The sequence below is a fragment of the Antedon bifida genome, chromosome 3 (genome assembly GCF_963402885.1).
Source record: "Antedon bifida chromosome 3, ecAntBifi1.1, whole genome shotgun sequence".
NCBI lineage: Eukaryota > Metazoa > Echinodermata > Crinoidea > Comatulida > Antedonidae > Antedon > Antedon bifida.
The window spans coordinates 30,807,598-30,827,973 of record NC_136228.1 but is presented as its reverse complement, the minus strand read 5'-3'; the positions used below and the strand labels follow the sequence as shown (position 1 = coordinate 30,827,973).

The 20,376-nt window shown below is 31.8% G+C and overlaps 1 protein-coding gene and 1 long non-coding RNA gene across 4 annotated transcripts in view; both read right to left on the bottom strand.

Moving 5' to 3' along the window:
- Positions 1 to 20,376, bottom strand: part of LOC144837361 (uncharacterized) — a 260,004-nt gene that overhangs the window by 26,931 nt on the left and 212,697 nt on the right. The gene's annotated exons all lie outside the window — the stretch shown is intronic.
- LOC144837337 (uncharacterized) lies at positions 4,115 to 19,613 on the bottom strand. 3 transcript variants are annotated; one of them, XM_078692391.1, is made up of 8 exons: positions 19,568 to 19,613; positions 18,171 to 18,718; positions 10,069 to 10,223; positions 6,737 to 9,593; positions 6,246 to 6,408; positions 5,515 to 5,671; positions 5,174 to 5,285; positions 4,115 to 4,761 (listed from the first exon to the last, which is right to left on the bottom strand). In XM_078692391.1, the coding sequence occupies exons 2-8, from the start codon at positions 18,438 to 18,440 to the stop codon at positions 4,546 to 4,548; spliced, it is 3,930 nt and encodes a 1,309-aa protein (XP_078548517.1). In that variant the 5' UTR covers positions 18,441 to 18,718; positions 19,568 to 19,613; the 3' UTR covers positions 4,115 to 4,545. The 3 variants fall into 3 exon arrangements, with proteins under 3 accessions (XP_078548517.1, XP_078548518.1, XP_078548519.1); XM_078692392.1 differs by having other exon boundaries at positions 18,171 to 18,342; positions 19,568 to 19,605; XM_078692393.1 differs by lacking the exons at positions 18,171 to 18,718; positions 19,568 to 19,613 and adding an exon at positions 13,559 to 13,945.

The window sequence follows — 20,376 nt, the reverse complement described above, 5'->3', positions numbered from 1 at the left end:
ATTTATCTTATTTCTTGTTAATTAATTAGTTTTTATTTTAATTTCTTTTAAAATTTATTCTATACAGTTTATTATGAGGCCAGAAAATATACAAATATTTTATTTTTTTTTATAAATGTAACAGTTTATACATTCCACATCATTTAATTTATTTTTTATACACAACACTAATCTGTTGATTAAATTTTATTTAAATTTGTTATTTCCATTTTTCTTACATTTCCTATTAATTTTTTATAGCAAGAAAAGGCTAATTTGCGTATAAGGAAAAAAGGAAAAATCTTAATTTATAATTTATCAATGCATAAGGCCTCTGTGTACAATAGATAGCACCAACTTTCACCTACTTTACTAATAATTAAAGTATACTATTATACCTTCCTCTTTTTCCTATGCCTTTTGTCTCATATAGCAAATGTAAAACATTACAAAGGCTGGATTTTAAACACTCCTACATTAAAAAATACTATTAAAATTGGCAACTAATTTATGCAGACTAAAACCAAGAAAAGTTTGATTACTCAAAATACGGAACAATTCAAATTATCCATGCCATTGCCAACAATAATATTAATTATTATATAAACAATAATAATAATAATTTTTATTCTGTATAGAAAGAAAATTGAAGGAAAAAATTGTTGCATACAGAACAACCTCTATTATGAAGAAAAGTGTTGTATGAATAGGGGTGGTCGAGGTGTAACATATATTCTCCTTATTCCGCAGTAAAGTGTCAACTTAAGCTCTGTCTACACTATCAAACTTTATGTGAAGTGTCCATATATGGACATGATGACAGCATATCACTACCATATTTAGGCACATCACACTTTCTTTGACACACTATTTTGATTATGTAGACAGAGCTTAATAGGGGGTCCCAGTGGAGGTGTTCAACTGTATTTAGTAAGCGAATAAAAACAACATTAATTCCTATAATTAGCCAACGGTATTAGCCATAAAATAATCCATAGACATCCATAAACCTCACAAAATTCCCACGCAATTCTCATAAAATATTCCTGGTGCATTTCAATTAAAATACATCGATCTTAGAATGTATGTCCAGACATGAGACAGATCATAAACTCACAATTAATGATGCTAAAATCTCTCGACAGAACTTAATCACAATAAAACATTGAATCCAAACATCCGCCGACACAGCTCCATCATCATCAATCCTTAATTCCATCAGCAAAGACATTATTCTGACATAATTATATCTATTAACATAGGAACAATGTGATTTAGATGGTAAAACCACCTGAATAAAGATAACTGGAGGAGTTGGCTGATAATACAATACTACCATTATATAAACAAACTATTTAAACTTCAACGTGTTTAGAATTTTGTGTATGTTTGTTGTAGATGTATTACATTGTATACGTGGAAGCTATCACTACAAATTAAAATTGAATCTGTAATATATGTTACGTAATAAATACAAAAATGTAGTTGTTTTGAACTAAATATGTAAAAACGGTTTTAGTATTAATTACTAATACTATACATAAAAAATAATAATTAAAAAAGAAGCAAAAGAATGTAAAAATGTATCTAGTATTATTTACTGTAAATATTTTTTACTTTAAAAATTACAATAAGAATTGAAAGAAACACTATATATAATTATGTATATATATCAAATTGTATACCATTCCTTTACAGTGACAGTTGGATTATTCTTCTACTCATAAAATAAAAAGAATGACAATTCATTAGTATTCTTTATTGACATACAACATGTGTGCAATAAAAAACAAATCTAAAGCTCTGTCTACACTATCAAACTAGTTTGATGTGTCCAAATATGGTAGTGATATGCACAAATATGGTCGTGATATGATGTCATCATGTTCATATATGGGCACATCACATTTTTTTGTCACATAAAGTTTGATAGTGCAGACAAGGCTTTAGGAAGAATTACCAAACATACATACAAAATCGTGGGTTGATTTATATACTGTATTTATACAGTAATATTCTTTGTAGATTAATATAATTGTAATGTATATCATGTGTGTTGTTTGTCTGTGTTCCCTCCAGCAAATAATTTAAACTGGTGTTTGGGAACAGAAATAAATAAAAAAATAAATATTTATATGTTGCTATGTGATGTGATTTGTTTTCATCTATACATTAAAAAAATGTGTAAGATGTGAACAAATAATCGATCCCTGGAGTTCTTTTCACCTACCCATACAAAACAACAAGGTAAGAACAAAAAATACATTTTTGCAGGGGATCAGTTTCTGATACTGTATCTGTATCACTGGAAGGAGTTCATTAATGGAACTCTATTGCACTCAGAATTGAAGTAAAAGGGGTTATAGACAAAAATATATATGTGAATGGTATTTCAAAATTGGATGTTTTTAGGATTGTGGTTAGACTAACATTATTATAATGAACATTTGATATTGGTATGATATTGGCATTATTAGTGATAAAGACATTATTGTCAAACTGTACACCTGCATACAAACATAACTCATATCAGCTCTCACACTAAATACACCCTAGGCCTAAATGTATTATATCTCATTAATTTCAGGATACTAAGGATCCTTTTATCACCAGAAATCACAAAATACTATTCCACTTTAAAGTGATTTCCAGACATTAGTGCCTAGTATCGTACCTTACTTTATGACTTATAATATCGTTGACTTATAATATCGTTGACTTATAATATCGTTGACTTATAATATCGTTGACTTATAATATCGTCTGTATTAATTAATCTAACTAAATGAATTTATACTACCATTTTAAGCACTACGTAGACAGTTCTATACGAGAATATACCTTCTCACTGAGTAAACTTACAAGATTGGTAAAGTGGTAAAGAATCACTTCTTATATACAAAATTTATGTATATAATGGTTGAGTAATGCTAGTCTAAACTGTATTTATAGATACTATTACAAGTATTTGAATCTAATTAATAAGTAATTAACCTATATTGTACATGGTATTAAACCTATTCCTCTGGTAATAACCCGTAACACTAGTAGTAATGACATTAGTCACTTTGGTAGTCCCTTGGTAATGACCTATTTTAAATTGTTAATGACCCAACTCAATGACATCTAGTTTCATGCTTCAATAACCTAATTACTTTTAGATCTTTTATTATTATTAAACATATTTGATTGAACTACAAAAGAATATTTAATAGAATTCTTGTAGTTGAGCGTGAAATTATTTCAATTCACAGCTCAATTTTGATATTACAACATTTCTTCAATTTGTGAATAAATCATAAATTATACATTTGCAGCAAAAACAAAAAGCTGCTAGTTTATTTCTTTAATTATTTGACTTATTCAATTATTTGACTTATTCAATTGCTTGACTTATTCAAATATTTGACTTATTCAATTATTTGACTTATTCAATTTTTTGACTTATTCAATTTTTTGACTTATTCAATTTTTTGATTTAGTCAAGTTTTTTTTGTTATTTTCATTTATAAGGTCACTTGGACTAAACACAAAAAAGGACACTTTTACTTTTAAATATAAGTCATGAGGAATAAAGCAATAGTGGATCAATAGATAATATATGCATTATATATTTCATTTGAAAACATTAGTCAACTGCTTTAACCACAAGACAAATTAAAGGTTCTCTTCTAAAGAAACTCATTTCTCTTATTTTAGAAACGTTATTAGTGTTTTGTCCCTGACTATTTACAAGTAGTTTTTTAACAGTAAGTTCTGATTGCCGAATATTACTTGTACAGATCGGCTAAAATCCACTGTCAAACTTGACTCTAATTAAATGTTTTGGCATCAATGCAAAGCAAGTTTGAAAACCACATGTGACCTCTGACCCAATTGTGTGATCGGGTTTAACTGAACCTTATAAAAAAGTATTCTTCAGTTAGAGGGAGACATGCATTTTTTGTACAAATTGTAATTTTTGTGTTTATATTAAATTTTTTGAAAATATGTCATATGTAGATGTCGTATGAATTTTAATTTTTATTTATGGTTTGATAAATAACAATTCTATCAATGTCTTATCAAATGAAGTAAGGCAAGTTGGTTTTATGGGCACAGTTATAACTTTGTGTGTGTAGGAACCAATGAACCCTGGTAAATAACCAGCCTGAATGCAGACATAGAACTACAGATTTTAACCAGGATTGAACAGTGTGGTGTTATAATTATTACAAATATATTCCACTTGCAATAAATCATTGCAGTTCCCTATTATGAGCATAAGAAGTACAACACTCGTTTGTATACCATCTTAATAACAATGGTTTATGGAGCCACTATTTATTAGAGAAAATGTTTTTCTCAAGATATATGCCCAAGGCTGCGTTTACCCGAGATCCAAACAAAAACTAGAACGGCACTTTAGATTCATTAATAAATCAGTTATGCTGTTCCAAAAAAACAATAATAAATACCCATAATCAATAATAAATTAAAGTTTTCTATCTATATTTTTATATATATACATTTATATAATCATTTTCAATAAACAAAATAAAATAATTCTCCTAATTTAAGCCTTCGTTACCTGGGTTTGGCCTTAATATTAATTGGTAAAGACCTACAATTGTTTCTCTCCATTGTCTTGACAACGGGTATTGGTTGACTAGATGTTGCCAGTTTTGAGACAGGAGACGATGAGGGCGATGCTTTCTTGGCTTGCCTCCCCTGGCTACTTCTCATCAACTTGGGTTTCTTCCTCAGGGCAAAGATACCCTTCTTGATAAGTGATGGTTCACTCTGAAAGTATTTATTAAAGCATAAATATTATCTTTCTATTAAAAAAAAAATACAGTAGAACCCATGTTCAGGGGCAGCCCTATTAAGGGGACAGCTTTCCTGTAAAACAAATGAGGGGCAATACAGCCAGCCAATAATCTGGGTCTTGAAGGTGTCTCTTTTTAATAAGGATTCTACTGTATATAAAAATGAAACCAAAATTAAGAATGTCTACATTAGGACTAAAGCTCTGTCTACACTATCAAAACTTTATGTGACAAAAAATGTGATGTGCCTATATATGGACATTATGATGTCATATAACTACCATATTTGGGCACATCACACTTTTTTTGTCAAACTAGTTTGATAGTGAAGACAGAGCTTTACACACTCTAAAATGATATGTCTGGTATTTCAATGCTTGTCATACCTTAATTGTTTGAACCGTCTGTGTTGGGACTTCCTTTGCGGGTTGGGTTTGGACAGCAGAGGCAGCAGGAGCACCTCTGTCTACTTCTACGGTAACAGGAATTGGTAAGTCGCTAGAAAACAAAATAACTTAATTAATTTCATATAAAAATAAGTGGCACTAACATGTTACATTTGTAGTTTAAATAAGCACTGTTGGTAGTTTTTAAAAACCAATTAACTGGTTTAGTCTCGGTACACTTGTTACAGTTCCTAATTCCAATTCTTGAACATAATCATAGATGAATCACAATACATAACATATGAACACAAACCTTGTAGATGATAATAAACTAAATATACCTGGCATAACCATGCAGAAATGGACAACTTTCAGCTTTGTAACATGTAGATTCCTCCCAGAAGCGACATGTCGTTGTGCTAAGATCATGCGAGAAGCGACAGTCACCCTTACGACACTTTCCTTCCAGATAGAAGCTACACGGCTTTGGTTGAAGCCCTGAAAAAACGAAAAGGTTAGTTATAAACAAGTAGAGCTAAGTGACCCTAGCAGTGGAGAGTTAGCTATAATTGATGTAAACCCTTGGTAGTCATAGTCGTACCAAGTGATATAATAGTGACTTTAAGAAACATGACGGTTAGTGGAGAGGACGACTAATATCTTGTGTTTGCTAGAGCGTAAATCATAATAGTCAACATAGCTGATTTATTAGTTACGCACCCTTGCGCGAAGACGATGACCGGCAGTATCTTTTCCTCCCCTGACTCGTGTTGTGGGGCCCTTCTGAATCACCTGGCTCTGGTGATACAGCATATATAAAAGAGGGAGCTTTCGATTTCCAATGGCCTAGGAGCTGTTTACTACCTAAGCATATTGCGAGTTGTTAGGTAGCCCCGACCTAGTATCCACTGTGTAGAGGAATTGAGGGAGGAAGCACATCTTAAATTCCCTGTATGCGCACAATGAATATGAACACAACTAGGACGCAAATATAAATATATATATATATATCTCTATTAATTTCTAGAATGAAAGGCAAGCCCGGATGACCTTTAACCTCAACATTTCTTACTGTTCTTTATTCTTGTCTTTTTCTTATAACCATGGCCATTGGTTGCCTGCTCTTCACTTTCCTGTAACCATTTCTCTTCAAGATCACAAGAGAATACCACTTTCTTGGGCATCTTGTGTTCCTCAATATTTGGTACAAAAACATCATCTTCATATGGAAATATCTATAAAATATAATGAATATTTTTTAAAGTGGATGGTTGAAATGGATGTATATTAGACTGTACAACAGTGAATGCAACTTTTCTCTTCTTTTAGTAGCAAGCTTTTGTTTCAGGACAGAAAGCAGAAATTTACAAAATCTGCATATGTTCCGTCCATATTTGGATTGTATTTGGCCGATTTAAAGTTTTTCCAAAAATGAAAGCTGGTTAATAATAACATAGGTATTTCAACATTGTAATTTGTATTTAAATTGATTGTTTGTCTTTACAAAGATGATGCAGAATAAAAATTAATAAAAAAAAAATAAAAAAGATAAATTAACAGTACCTGTTGATCATAGTCTGAATTGACAGTTGGATCATATTCACCTCCACTGCTAAACCCATAATTTGTATCAGGATCGATATCTCCACCACCTGTCTGGAACCACCTTGCATGCCTCGGGCATGGTTGTCCAATGTCAACCATGTTAGCATTACCACCAAGATTGGTTCCTTTACCACACAGACAAGGTAAATCTGCCTGGTCGTCTTTATGAAGATCGAACACTTCACTCATGTACTCTGCACCTGTCAAGTATGGAGGAGTTCTTGTTTGGAAGTTTGTTGGAAATGATGCAGAGATGATATCTGGTTCTCTTGTTTGTTCTGTATAGTAAGAACTCCCTTTAGGATATATAGTTCTTGGTTGATTACCGTCAGATAGGTATCCTGCTTCTGAAATATCCCACTTGCCTATCTTTTCTAGATATCTTTTGGTACAGTCCATCGATAGTTGCTGTTTAGTTGTGTTAGACATAACTGGTGTCGATGTAGAGTACTCAATTCCATCGAAAGATGGCAACAATGCATTGCCTTTGTCGCTGTTGAAATTCTCATCTCTGGCCACGGGCGAGTCTTCAGATGAAAAACTCTCTCTGATGGGTCTGAAATGTGTTTTCGGTGAGATTAGCAGATCTTCAAACTCTCTGCGACTTTTTTCATGAGGGCTCATAGCGTTCCTGTGCCTTTCAAAACTACTGCCAAAACCAATCGGCTGACTCTTCAAGTTTCTGATAGGTTCAGGCTTTGTAATAGCTGGTTTGATGGTTGTCAGACTTCCACATAAGCTTTCAGAATCACTGGCACTTTCAGTTGTTTTTGGTGTCGTTGAAGGACACCATGGGATGAAATCATACTCAGCCTCTGATGCCTCTTTCATCTCTTGCTCAAACGATACCGGTTCATTAACCTTTGACTTGACATTACAAGCCGTTTTCAAACTTTGAGTAAGTTCCAAAATATCTTCAGTCTCTTTCATAACCTCATCAAAAAGTTCTTGATGAGTGTCCCCAGGATGCAATTCAGAGTTATCATCCTCTTCAACATGTCCTCCAGATCGTGCAAAGTCAAACCGTGACGAGTTCCTCCTCGAAGTAACAAACACCGGGCTGTCAATGCCAGCATCCTCACCGCAGAAGGCTCCTCCGGTATCACTGTTATAATCAAGAGCAGAGTTCCTTCGTGATGACGAAATAGAACTAACGCTGCTTGATTTTCTTTGCACCTGAGATATATGCTGTCTTGTGATAACAGCATGATGCAGAAGTTTAGAATCTAACTGTGCTTCTTCGTTAAAAGGAGTATCCCAAAGATCACGCAAACTGTCATCGTATGGACTCTCTGTCCTGCTACTACAAACACTATTCAATTGACTATTATTATGGCTAGAATAAGGGCTACCATACACACCACCTTCAATAAACTTAGTCTTCCTCATTAGTTTACTCAGTCCAACACCATGGTGACCACAATCCCAGGTCACAATTTTCGGTGGTTGAACACAAGACTCCTGCATATCGTAAGTAGACCACATGGCATTGTTAACATCTCGGCCGGAATGCTGAACAGATTGATATCCACAGTTTAATCCGGCTGTTGGTTGGTAGGCGTCCTGTGTTGGATGTGTAACAAATGCCACTCCATTTTCATCTTCAGATGAGTAGTGCATGAAGTTAGTAGTGTAGTCCGCTTGCGACCAATGCTGCTGTTGATGTGTAGGGTTGCATCCTACTAGTGCCATTGACATTTTCACATGTTCGTGATCATGCTTATGATCACAGATTTGAAGTAGGCTATCTGATAACGAATCCGACGCAAACGACCTATTTGACCTTGCATCATCTTCAATATTTTCATTAGCTCCAGTGAAAATGGTCAGAGATGTCACAGCTTTTTCATCTCCCACTGTTGCCATCTCACTGCAGCTTTCCGTATTCCATGGATTAGTGGTAACCTTTGGTTCGTCCGACTTCCATATGTCTGCTAAATGAGACCTGGAACCAAGCAGCTCTTTCATCTGTGAGCTGTCTTCATCTCCATCATTCTCACCCTCATTTTCAATACTTCTGTCAGGCAATTTAAATCCCAAACTATCACCCATCACAAAACTCAATGGCCTCGGAGCATCACCGAAACCTTTCGATCCAATTCTTGGTAATGTATTGCACTTAAAATTTCTTGCACTGCTATTTCTTAAACCATCTCCAAAACCTTCCAAACCAGTAAAATCTTCTCGCTTCCTATCTATAGGGAGGTCTTCTAAGACGGCCATCTCATCAATAATTTCCTTACATAGACTTTCTGTAATAGAGCTGACAGCATCCTCTAATGTACTGTCATCCGTGGTCTCACCCATGACTGGACTGGTTCCCTCGGAGCGATAGACTGTTTCAAATTTACTTTTCTCAGATGTTGTACTAAAGACATCCATAACAGGGTCCACATACCAGCTAACATCTTCAGCATCGGATTCGTAAGGTGTTTCTCCTTCCTGTTTCAACAATTCCACTTTCGTTTTATCTTTCCTTTCTTTTACAGGTGAATTTTTTTTGTTTGCTTTTAATTCTTTTCCATTATTCCGTGGCTTCTTCCTATGTTTGACGGTGTTCTTCTGTAAATCATGTTTATAATTACAATTGTCGCTATCTTGGATAGAGACGTTTGGCAAGCTCTTCGGCCGTCGCTGAAGATTAGACTCAACTGGAGAATTGCTGTGACGCGATACTGAAGCTGATTTACTTTTCGTTTCCTCTTTTTTCGATAGCTTTTCAGCAAATGTTGGTGATTTTTTCTTGTTATTTTTCTTGTAAAAACTTTCATTCCAATCCGTGTCTGTGTGTAGAGAAGGGAATGCTTCGAAGTACCTGTAAGGAACATGACAAAAAAAAAGAAGATAAAAATTATTATTCAACAACTTCAAGCAATTGATTTTGTGATAAAAAAAGTCTTGAATGAGGACAATAAACTCAGAATGTAACCTTACTTTTTTTAGGTGTAGGATGTAGCCTTTGGTTTGGACCTTCCTACCATTTTTAACAAAATTAAGTCTACCATCAAATATTCTATCTACATTTTTATAAGGATTTAGATTGATCTGTAATAGGTATTTGAGTATTCTAGGCATTAATTTCAGTTATGATGATAATAGTATATGTTACAGTATTTTAAGGAAGTTTGGCTGTTCATTAAATGCCTTACAATTTTGATTTTAACTCGAAAGTTTGGTGGTATCATACATGATAGATGATAAAGTAGATATAAACCGACACAATACTATAAAGCAGGTATGTACTGTATAATATGATGTCGATATTGTACTAGTACTATAGTAGTACTTACTTCATTGCTTTATTTTCATCCTTTGAATTGCTTTTTTTGTTTTCTTTTTTGACTTGTTTTTTTTTTCCGTTTCCATTTTCTCGCTTGCTTTGTTCATCTTGAAGTTTCTGTAATTTCTGACACAACTCCTCTACTAAACCCTCAATACCACATTCCTAAAAAAAGAAAATTATAATATATTTACATACTGTAGAGCAATAAAGACTTTTGCCTAAAAACAAAATATATACACATACTGTTAGTTTCACATTTAAAGAACACTCCTCTACCACCAAATACAGTCTACATTTACTTTCAGTTCCTCATTTTATTAATATGAAATATTAATAAAATGTTATCAGAATGCACACCATGTAGTTATTTAAAATTCTATTTTTATTAGATCTGTAGCCTACTAATACTATTTAGAAAAATACATACAACATGTATACAGTATAATCATTATGTTCATTGTGTGGCTCTTGGACATTGGTTTCAAGGGAAATGCCCTAAAATCTTTTGAGTTGGAAAGTTGGAAATGAAAACATATTATTATACGGTATTTGAACAGCATTTGTGTACAGTAGTTATCCTTGCATATTGCATGTACTAAAGTTAGCAGTTAAAAGTGATACTGTAAATGCAACAGGAAATGGGAAAATACCCTAAAAATGTTTTAAAATATAGTTTTATTTTACAATCAATGCTATATTTTTGTCAATATGATCAACAAAACATGTATTTATACAGTACAACTAAATCTATATATACCTACAGTACAGTAGATTAAATATAATTTATAAAATATAACCCATATGAGAAAAAACTGACAAAAATAATTATAAATTGTTGTGTCAATTTTACAACAAATTAATTCATTTATAGTAAACGAAGGCCAGCTGTAAACTACTACTGTAGTGACAATAAGAAGGCCAAGTTCGCTAGTAGTAGGGAGGGATTATGTTAAAAACCCAAGAGGGACAAAAGGGTTTTTATAAAGGAAATATGATTAATGGGTTGAAATGGGATAAAATTGTTTCCCTTGTTTAGTAGTTTCACAAATTCATTTATTCATTCATTCAAAATGGTATATTTATTAAAATTTCACAGAAAAACTGAATTGTGACAATTTTTTACATTATTAAAAGGTAATTAAAATATTTAAAATGTTTTTAAAAGATAGCATAAAATAACATCAAAAATTGAGAACCACACAATACATCATATAAAAACATTAAAATAAACGAGCACAACATCAAAACTAGTAAAAATCAAAATGACTGGCCAAGTGAATTGAAAAAATTACCTAACATATTATATTTTATTCTTATTACTTCAAACATATATTATACAGAGGAATAAAATTAAATGTCTATGGGCTATAGAGTACACAAAATGTACTGTTTTTATTTAACTATTAACTATCTTCAATTACTGTAAGTGTAAATACTTTTTGTATTAAATCATATTGAGAAAAAAATCATGCCTATTATTAATATTACGAATAGAGTTAAAAATAAGACTGTTTGGCTGTCTACAGTACCTGTAATATTTTTGACAATTGAAAATTTGTAATCCCAAAGCTATTGTGAATTTTTCCAAGGTAAGCACAAAATATTCTATTATTACTCAACTGTACACTACATTTGTATACAGGAGGGCTAAAAAAAAGTGGTCCTAAGTACAAAAATCATTCAAGTACATTTTCTACTGCATGCACAGAGTTCATTTCAGTACCAACAAAGCCGTTAACCAACACTTACAGTTTATTTATTACTTCAGTACATACATAGGCAACAAAACATTGCCAACAAACATCACAACATACACACAAATTAAACATGTGCTACCGCCTGTTATTTGTAAGCATACTTTGCAATGTACAGTCAATAAAATAAGTCTCAACAGCTGTCTACTCTGTATAATGTGTTTTCACATTCAGTAATCAAATATATCAAATGCAGTATACATCATTTGATACATGTATTATTTATTAAGCTCACCACATCATGATTTTAAAATCTGTTCTTAATCGGACAAGTTAATTAACAGTCACTTTCTATTAGTGTAAATAATCAGCTACAAAACAATCTTGGTTGCAACGCAGGGACAATGTACAATACTGAAAGGTCCTGCTCTAAAAAATATTTGACATCTTACAGAATCAAAGATTACGATTGTATTATTGTGTAATCACAAAGCCGCAATTAAATTCAATGACCTTGGTTTAAAACGCATAGTATTCATTGAATACAAAAAGCACAGCGGTTTCACATTGTATTACAGAAAGAATACATGCTATTATGTTAATGCATAACAATGTGTAAATTCTGTAATTCTCAACAACACAACTCAGAAAGCAAGACTATTGTGACATACTGTATTAAAGTCAAATTTGAATCGGAAAATAAAACGATTCTAAAAATGCAGTCGGCTATCAAATACATCCTCTGAATACTAGGAAATAAAATAAATGAACCAGTAAAGGAAATAAAATAAATGAACCAGTAAATTAAAAACAAACAAAATACAACTCAACAGAACTGTTATTATACAGTATGAATAATTGTGATTTTTGAGAGACATACTGTATAGTACAAACACAGGGAATAATTTCGCCAGCAAAAAGCTATACAACTAACTGTACTGTACCTTACTGCAGTGCTACTGAGTCACTTACAAATTGTGTAGCAAAACATTAAACAACAAAACTATGTTCTAGACTCAGTTTGATTAGACCGTAATGATTAGACCTTAATAAACACACCTTAATAAATAATTTTATTGAAATAAGCAGTATGGTACTGATCAAATTCTATTAATGTGTTTTATAATTTAATTTTATTACAGTGTATTTAGTACTGTATTTGATAATAATGGTCAAAAGCTAAGTACATAATGTTGGTGATTACATAAACACTGTAGTTTAATGGCATTTACCATAATGTTCTCTATGATGATGCTCACTTTGTGTTATGATACTCATAGCACATTCGTATATACAACTTCAAAAGTTGAAAGCAAAAAATCAAAATATGAACGAATTAATTTATATTTTATTGCACAGTAATTAAATAATAATTCACCAAAATATTAGAGTGTTTATACTGTGTTTAAAAATGTGTGTTATGATTATCTGCTGCCAGTATGTGGCAATTGCTATGAGAGGACAACAAAATGAAATTGCGTATTATTAATACAGTACTGAGATCATCATAATAATTGTGTAGTAGTAAGTGTGAATTATCCTACTCACTACTGTTACTTGACATCAATTAATCAGGAAAATTATACCATAAAACCTAAAATCAATAAGTAAAGTGTTGTTAAGAATTACATTTCCAATTGATTTCACGGTTTAGTTAATAACATACTTTCATATCGTTTTGCATACAATAATAAACAAAAATTTAAAAGAGCTAAGCCAGCATGTCTTAGCAGCGTACACCAGCTCAAACTGACATTTTTAAACTTCGCACCTGCAGGTGAAATGTTTTAGTTGGTAACTAACCATGATACAGTAACCTTGGAGATGAGATGACCTCTAACACAAAATTATCCTCTATTATCCGAGTATCAAGACGAATAAACTCCAATAATAAGTTCCTGTGAATGAGGGCATGACAAACCCCCATAAAGGTGCCTAACAATAGCGGCTAGGCATTGTAAAAAGTAGCGTCATAGAATCAAACACACAGACTGAACAAAAACATAAGGATGAGGAGATCCTGTTAAAACCTCCTGTTCGGAGGCACATGTGTTTTACTACTGCCTGACAATGGCATGTGAGGTATGTTGATACTGTTCGAGGGGCCTCACTATATATGGCCTAATTAATGGAGGACGGGCCTATGGCCAGCACTGTAGAGCCTGCCTGCCAGCCAAGCAGACAGTTCATAGTTCATAAGAGTGGAGATAAACAATGTTGTATGCTTATTATTTTTGGCTGAAATTCATAAACTAAACCAAACTTCATAATTATATTTAAAACATAGTTTAAATCCACTATTATAAAATTGGGTTGAGAAAATTACTTTGAATGAGAAAAAATCTATCAAAATATTTAATATTTCATCTAAAATTGTTATTATTTATTCATGTACACTGTGGTAGGAAACAAAAACATATTAATTTGCACATCCTGTTTTCCTATGCTCTTTAATTAAAATAATCTAATTAATTACTGGAAGTATTGTTTATTAATTAATATATTTAACTTGAGTGTATTCAATTGCATAATTTAATTATCAACTATAATACACACTGAACTCACAATTAAATTAGTATATTTAATAACATTAACAACATGTATTTAATATTTAACTGGAAGGAGGTATAAAGTTCATTCATTTGAATGAGTTTATACTATGTATATATACAATGTTAATTGTACATTAATGATACTAAGTGTAAATATTCACTCACGGATATACAGTACTTGTAGAGGCCAAAGTGCACAAGATCTAACTAACAGTCTCAATGTACAGTATTGTTATATAGTATAAATATACTTTGAAAATGATCCGGCCCGGCCCAGCCACCCTTTAAATTTCACAAATTGTAATGCAAAATATATAGTAGGACATAAAATTAAGTTCACTTCATTTCACTACTTTTAGTCTCTGCACCCAAACATCCACCCTTTTTTCAAAATCCTGGATCTGCCACTGCTAAACACTAGTATTACTATTACTATTAGTATTACATAACTACTTGCCCAACGTACAGTGTTTAGATTTTACTAGAAAATGTTAAACTGGGAAGAAACATATTAATGACATAATCGAACATTCAATGACAAGCAAATATTATGTTGTATAAATGACCTAATGTTGTCTACAGTCGGCTATGACAGCAGGAATATACGCACAAAAACCAATACTCATATAGAAACAGGATACAATAGAGAAAAACAGGACTTCAATTAATACTATGGGTGTACAGGCAGTTGATTGCTTCCTATGGGATGTTACAACCATGGTTTCATGGAATGATATTATTTTAGTGGTTAAAACAAATCTATTTTAAGGGAAGAATAAATAAATAAATAATAAAACATAACGGTAAAAGAATATGTTGTACAGTACTATAAATTAATTGAATTAAAATTGTGTTTATTTTGGCGTGGTTGTTTTAAATAATCTGTCATCTCTAGTGATTTTAATTTTGTAAACTCATAGAGGTACTGGAGGACAACACTGTCATGTAAGGGGGTACTGCAATGCGATATGAACAGTTCAAAGAACTGAGAAAAAGTTTACGTTTTCGGTACAAAAAACTGTGTTTTACTGTCCGCACTGCAAGTACAGTACAAGTACTCTTTGCCAATTTTGGCAATGATTGTTTGAACGTCGACGTGATGGTGAGGGGGGATGATTATGTGACAGGAAGTTGTCTCATAACTAAAATGAAAGTTACATTGATAGAAAACATCCTTTGTAACTTGAAACACTAGAAATTGTAAGCCACACATGAATCATCATAAATTAACAAATTTATAAAGTAAAACAAAAAGCTTTAAAAAAAATTGAATAAATAGAAAGCTATACTAAAAACACATACAGTAGTTAATACAGTAATTAATATGTATTTAAAATTGCACCTATAACATGCCCTTCTTAATCACACCTATATTTTAAAAGTTGGCTACAATGTTTTGAATTTTAAAGGCACAAATTAACAACGAAGACGAATTTGACGTTTTAACAGATTTGACGCATTTTAAATTCATCACAAAATACAAAATGTGTTGCATATTCTAGCAATTAATCAGATGTAATTACTGTAAGTATTAAATACAGAAATAACCTTCTAAAAGGCACAATTCAGACATTAAAAAATATTTTTATCTTACATCAAAATTTTGTGAGATTTTATTAATATTCAGGAGACTCCAAGAGAATCGAGAAGGTTTGAAATTTAAATGTACTCTAGCTATAAAACAAAACATTAAACTTTGTAAATACTCTGTATTCTTGTAATCACATTTATTTCAATACAAATACAATTTACAATGTAATTTGATTATTACTTATTGCGCCCTACAGTAACTAAATTGTGCAATGCAAAATCATTTACTAAGCATAGAGTAGGGGCATAATAACCAACAGAATATAATATACAAATCTGTACTACACGCAAGGGTAAAGTTCAGACAAAGAGACTAAATCAATTTAAAAAACAAGTCCGTATCCATCTACAGTAGTCATAAGTAATTCAGAAAAGGAGAACTGATTTCTACTAACTAGTTTAAAAGACATTGAAACAACTAAAAAAGAAAGTTAATTATAAAAAATTAATTACTACTGTAGCTTAATTAACTTAAACACGTGATCAAATTGTTACAACAACAAAAGAAGTGATGTGATGAAACATCCCCCTGCAATCAAACTTCAAACGGAAATACTCGGTGTTTAACGACAACTAGCTTTCAATGGTTACCATCAAATCATTGCTACAGTTTTCAGATTCCAAATCAAATAAAAACTCGCAATAAAGTTACTTACTTCTTTGCTTGCCATGACACTTGACTAAAGGCGATTGTAAAACGCGTCAAACTCTTAAGAAAAGGTAGCTGGCCGACGAGAACACATACAGGAAATTGACAGGAAAACAACCAATCTTATTTCCGTGGTTCCACGTGTGACTCATCGCATAATTTAACATATAACTTTAGGTACAATCAGCAGAATCTTGATTTACCACAATTATTGTGACATATCCGTGACAAAATATTGAAGTAGCCAATCAAAATCACCATCTGATCGTACGCTGCAAGTTTCAAAGTTTGTCAAACTTTATCAGACGAAGCACGTTTTTAATACATGTTCGCTTCGTTTTTTAACAATTATTCTTACAAACGTCCCGATTTAGGCAGAGTACCCTGGGGGTATTATACTGGTAAGCAAACTCACAAAAAGTAATTTTCATACAGTGAACTGTCTTCTAGAGTGGACCATTTTGGTCACTGGTATATGCCTCACAAACTTGGTTAAATATGATTGATAGTGAAATATTCAAACTACTGTATAATGTGCTAATTTATCTTTTTAATTTATAACTATTAAAAATTATATAATTTACAACTTTCATTGTTCAATGTCAGAAATGTTTACAGATTTTATTTAATTTTCACTTTTACAGTACAGTATATAATTACAGTATAGTATATCATAATATACAGCAATTATCTCAAATGACTAATCAATCTAGATTTATGATGAATTCAATTTGTTGAATTGTATTTACTTGCAAAGTAATGTAATAGATTTAGTTACACTTTCTAATTTAAATTGTGTTTTTAAAGATCTTCAATATCAAATTTCTAAACTTAAAAAAAATTAATTACTATATTAAACTATATTTGAAAAAAATATTTATCTATGATATGGTACACATCACGCTGTGTACAGTATTTCTGAAGTTGGCATAAAATATGCTAACAACCAAACTAGAAATCAGCGTGTACAATAGTATTAATGTCTTATCAAATTATCCAGAGTTTTAATGTCTTATTAAATTATCCCTAGTTGTGCTTCATGCCATGTAATAGGTACTTGTAAGTTGCCAACTCAGCACAGCATCTGACTGCCCTGGATACAATGTTACTAGAGTCTATTGACCCTTAAACTATGTCCACTAAAACAAAGTACAGCTTGGATGGATACAATGATAACTATACTTGACCTACATCTCTATAGCCTCTACACTGTTCACTGAACATGGTTGTCAACATGTGTAGAAGATGAGGAGGAATGTTGAAAAAAAAATTTGAAAAATAATATTTTCTATAACTAACACGTAACAGTGAACACTCCAAACCTAATTAAATTTATACTTTTCAGAACATTGATCTACAAGATATTTTTTTTAATTGATTTTTTTTAAACATTGATTATATTGCTGTACAATTAATATATATATATTATTTTATTGAATTGACTTGGTTTTGTAGCTTGAGGTTTAATATATACTCTACCTTCAAATCACATCCTGTATGGCTGTACCAAACTATAGCACAGAATACATTTATTATTGTCTTTAATAATTGAAAAAAAACAACATTATAATTAATCAAGTGTGAGAAACATTTTAAGTTCTTTTACAATGTTATATAAACTTACCTGTTCTGTAACAGACTGAAGGCACTGCAGAACTGCAGTCTTCTTCAAATCCTCCGATGACCAAGAATAGCGCCCTCGTTTGTTTCCTCGACATTTGCCTCTTGCATCTTTTCTATACATCGAATTGTAATCAAACTCGGGCTCCATTTCATAGTTGTCTTGCTGCAGTATACTAAGAATATAGTGAGAGTAGATCATTGCATCTATCCCTCGTACCTCCAACTCCTGACCGAGCCACACCTTCACTGAAGGCAGTGATGAAACAGACATGGTGGTCTTAATTTCGTAATTATTCAATTACTTAAACTACGACAAACTATTTCATTGGAACTTTTTTTAATAGTCCAACGACAATGCGTTTGTTTGAAGTTAATCGATAGACATCTTAAGCCCTCAGTTCGTCAACTGAGGGCATGATAAGATGCGTGCTGAGGGAGAATGGATGGGTGACATCATCAGCAACTATCGTGGTAAGAATGTGAAACAACACCAAGCTGGTTGCATAAGTCATGTTGCTCTAATTACACTTCATGTTGTCGATTCTCAACCTAGTTTTTTTTTTTAAAAGCAAAGATTTTAAATATTAAAAATATTTATAGTTTTTCCTTTAAAAAGATTTAATTGTCTGCTAATTTGTATTTTACAGTTATACCCATGATTGTTACCTGTTTTAAATAGAAAATGTATAACATTCAGCAGTTATTTATTGCGTAATAACACACAGTTTAAGGCTGTTTTATATCAGCACAAAATGTTGACATGAACAATAATTAAATATTTCCTGGTGACACATTGCTTTGTCAAAACTATAAATTAGCCAAAAATATGATATTCAAATGCAGGTGTTATGCGCAATTTGATCGATTTGCGCAAATTGAAATTGCGCAAGAAAATCTGTGCGTGTGCAATAACATATATCACACGCAATGTTAAATGAATTAAATAAAAGCGTATTACATAATTATTATCAATAATAATAATATATCATCAATTACATTGTCATTAATAATAATTGCATCATTCTTCAATTAAAAAAATGTTTACTTTTAAATAATAAGTAGGCCTAGTATGTCAATATATATTATATTCTAATTATTGGCCAAGGGCATACCTGGGCCTAGGCTAACATGGATCGGCGTAGCTAGGTCTAGCCTAGGCCTATATCAATATTTTTATTTTAGGCAGGGCCAGCCCTTTTCTTTCTCTCCCAGCAGAATAGCTAGAGAAGGGGAAGGCTAGGCTAGACCTAACGCTAGCTTCATTTTGGATATATAAAATCAAGTTTTGCACAATTGAATAAGAACATAACAATTTGTGCATATTTAAAATATAATTAAACTTTTAAAAAACATATAAACCAATAGAAATTCAATAGTTTCAATTAAAATTTTGCCTACCATCGAATAAAAATGATGAAACACAACGATCGAGAGTTCCTCCAACGTTGACTTTTGACCTCTCTGTGTGTGATGATCTGCCTGCGCATTAATATCATCAGTTAAGATATTAATATTTTTCCCATCCATTTTCCTTAGCCCCGATAAAATTCGATTTTAATATTGTGAAAAGTGAATATTATTCTTATGTTACATAATAATATGTACAGTATTATTAAAATTTATTCTCAATAAGCAATAATTATAAAATCAGCGAACTATTTTATCAAATGCGGATCTCATGTATATCTTCACCATGACAAAAGAGGCGCGCGCATTATGGATAGTTGATTGGTGGTTCAGAGTCTAGTACACTAATTGATATTCAATCATGATTGGGACGACGCGGAACTTATAATTAAAAAAACGGGATCATGAAACACTAAAAGCTTTTTACGGAAATAATAACAGATTAAATGTTTCCTTTGCATGTACTAACCAGCGTCATTATCAATTTAATTCTGTCGCTACAAAAATTAACATTTAATCTACCATTCTTTTTTTTCAAAACCAATGTAAATGTCTGTGGAAAACAATAACGAAATAAAAAATTGTGATTTTCCCATTGGATTTTCCCCCAAGTTAATAAAATTGAATTTTCTCAAAATATTACAGTGGTTACAGGCCAAAATAAAAAGAGGTGGTGTAATTTATTTATATATCCTTGTATTTTGATTCTTAAAATTGTGAAATAAATGTACCTTTTGTTTATTATATTTTGATAACTACCATATTCCAGCAGAACATACAACATAAGGAGTTGGATGGGT

Bases quoted from the DNA above. Each gene is read 5' to 3' on its own strand.
- LOC144837337 (XM_078692391.1), bottom strand. From the start codon at position 18,440: ATGTCTGTTTCATCACTGCCTTCAGTGAAGGTGTGGCTCGGTCAGGAG. The intron at 9,594-10,068 runs GTAAGTACTACT...TGTTCCTTACAG, and splicing joins GATGAAAATAAAGCAATGAA to GTACTTCGAAGCATTCCCTT. The intron at 5,286-5,514 runs GTATATTTAGTT...TTTGTTTTCTAG, and splicing joins TTTCTGCATGGTTATGCCAG to CGACTTACCAATTCCTGTTA.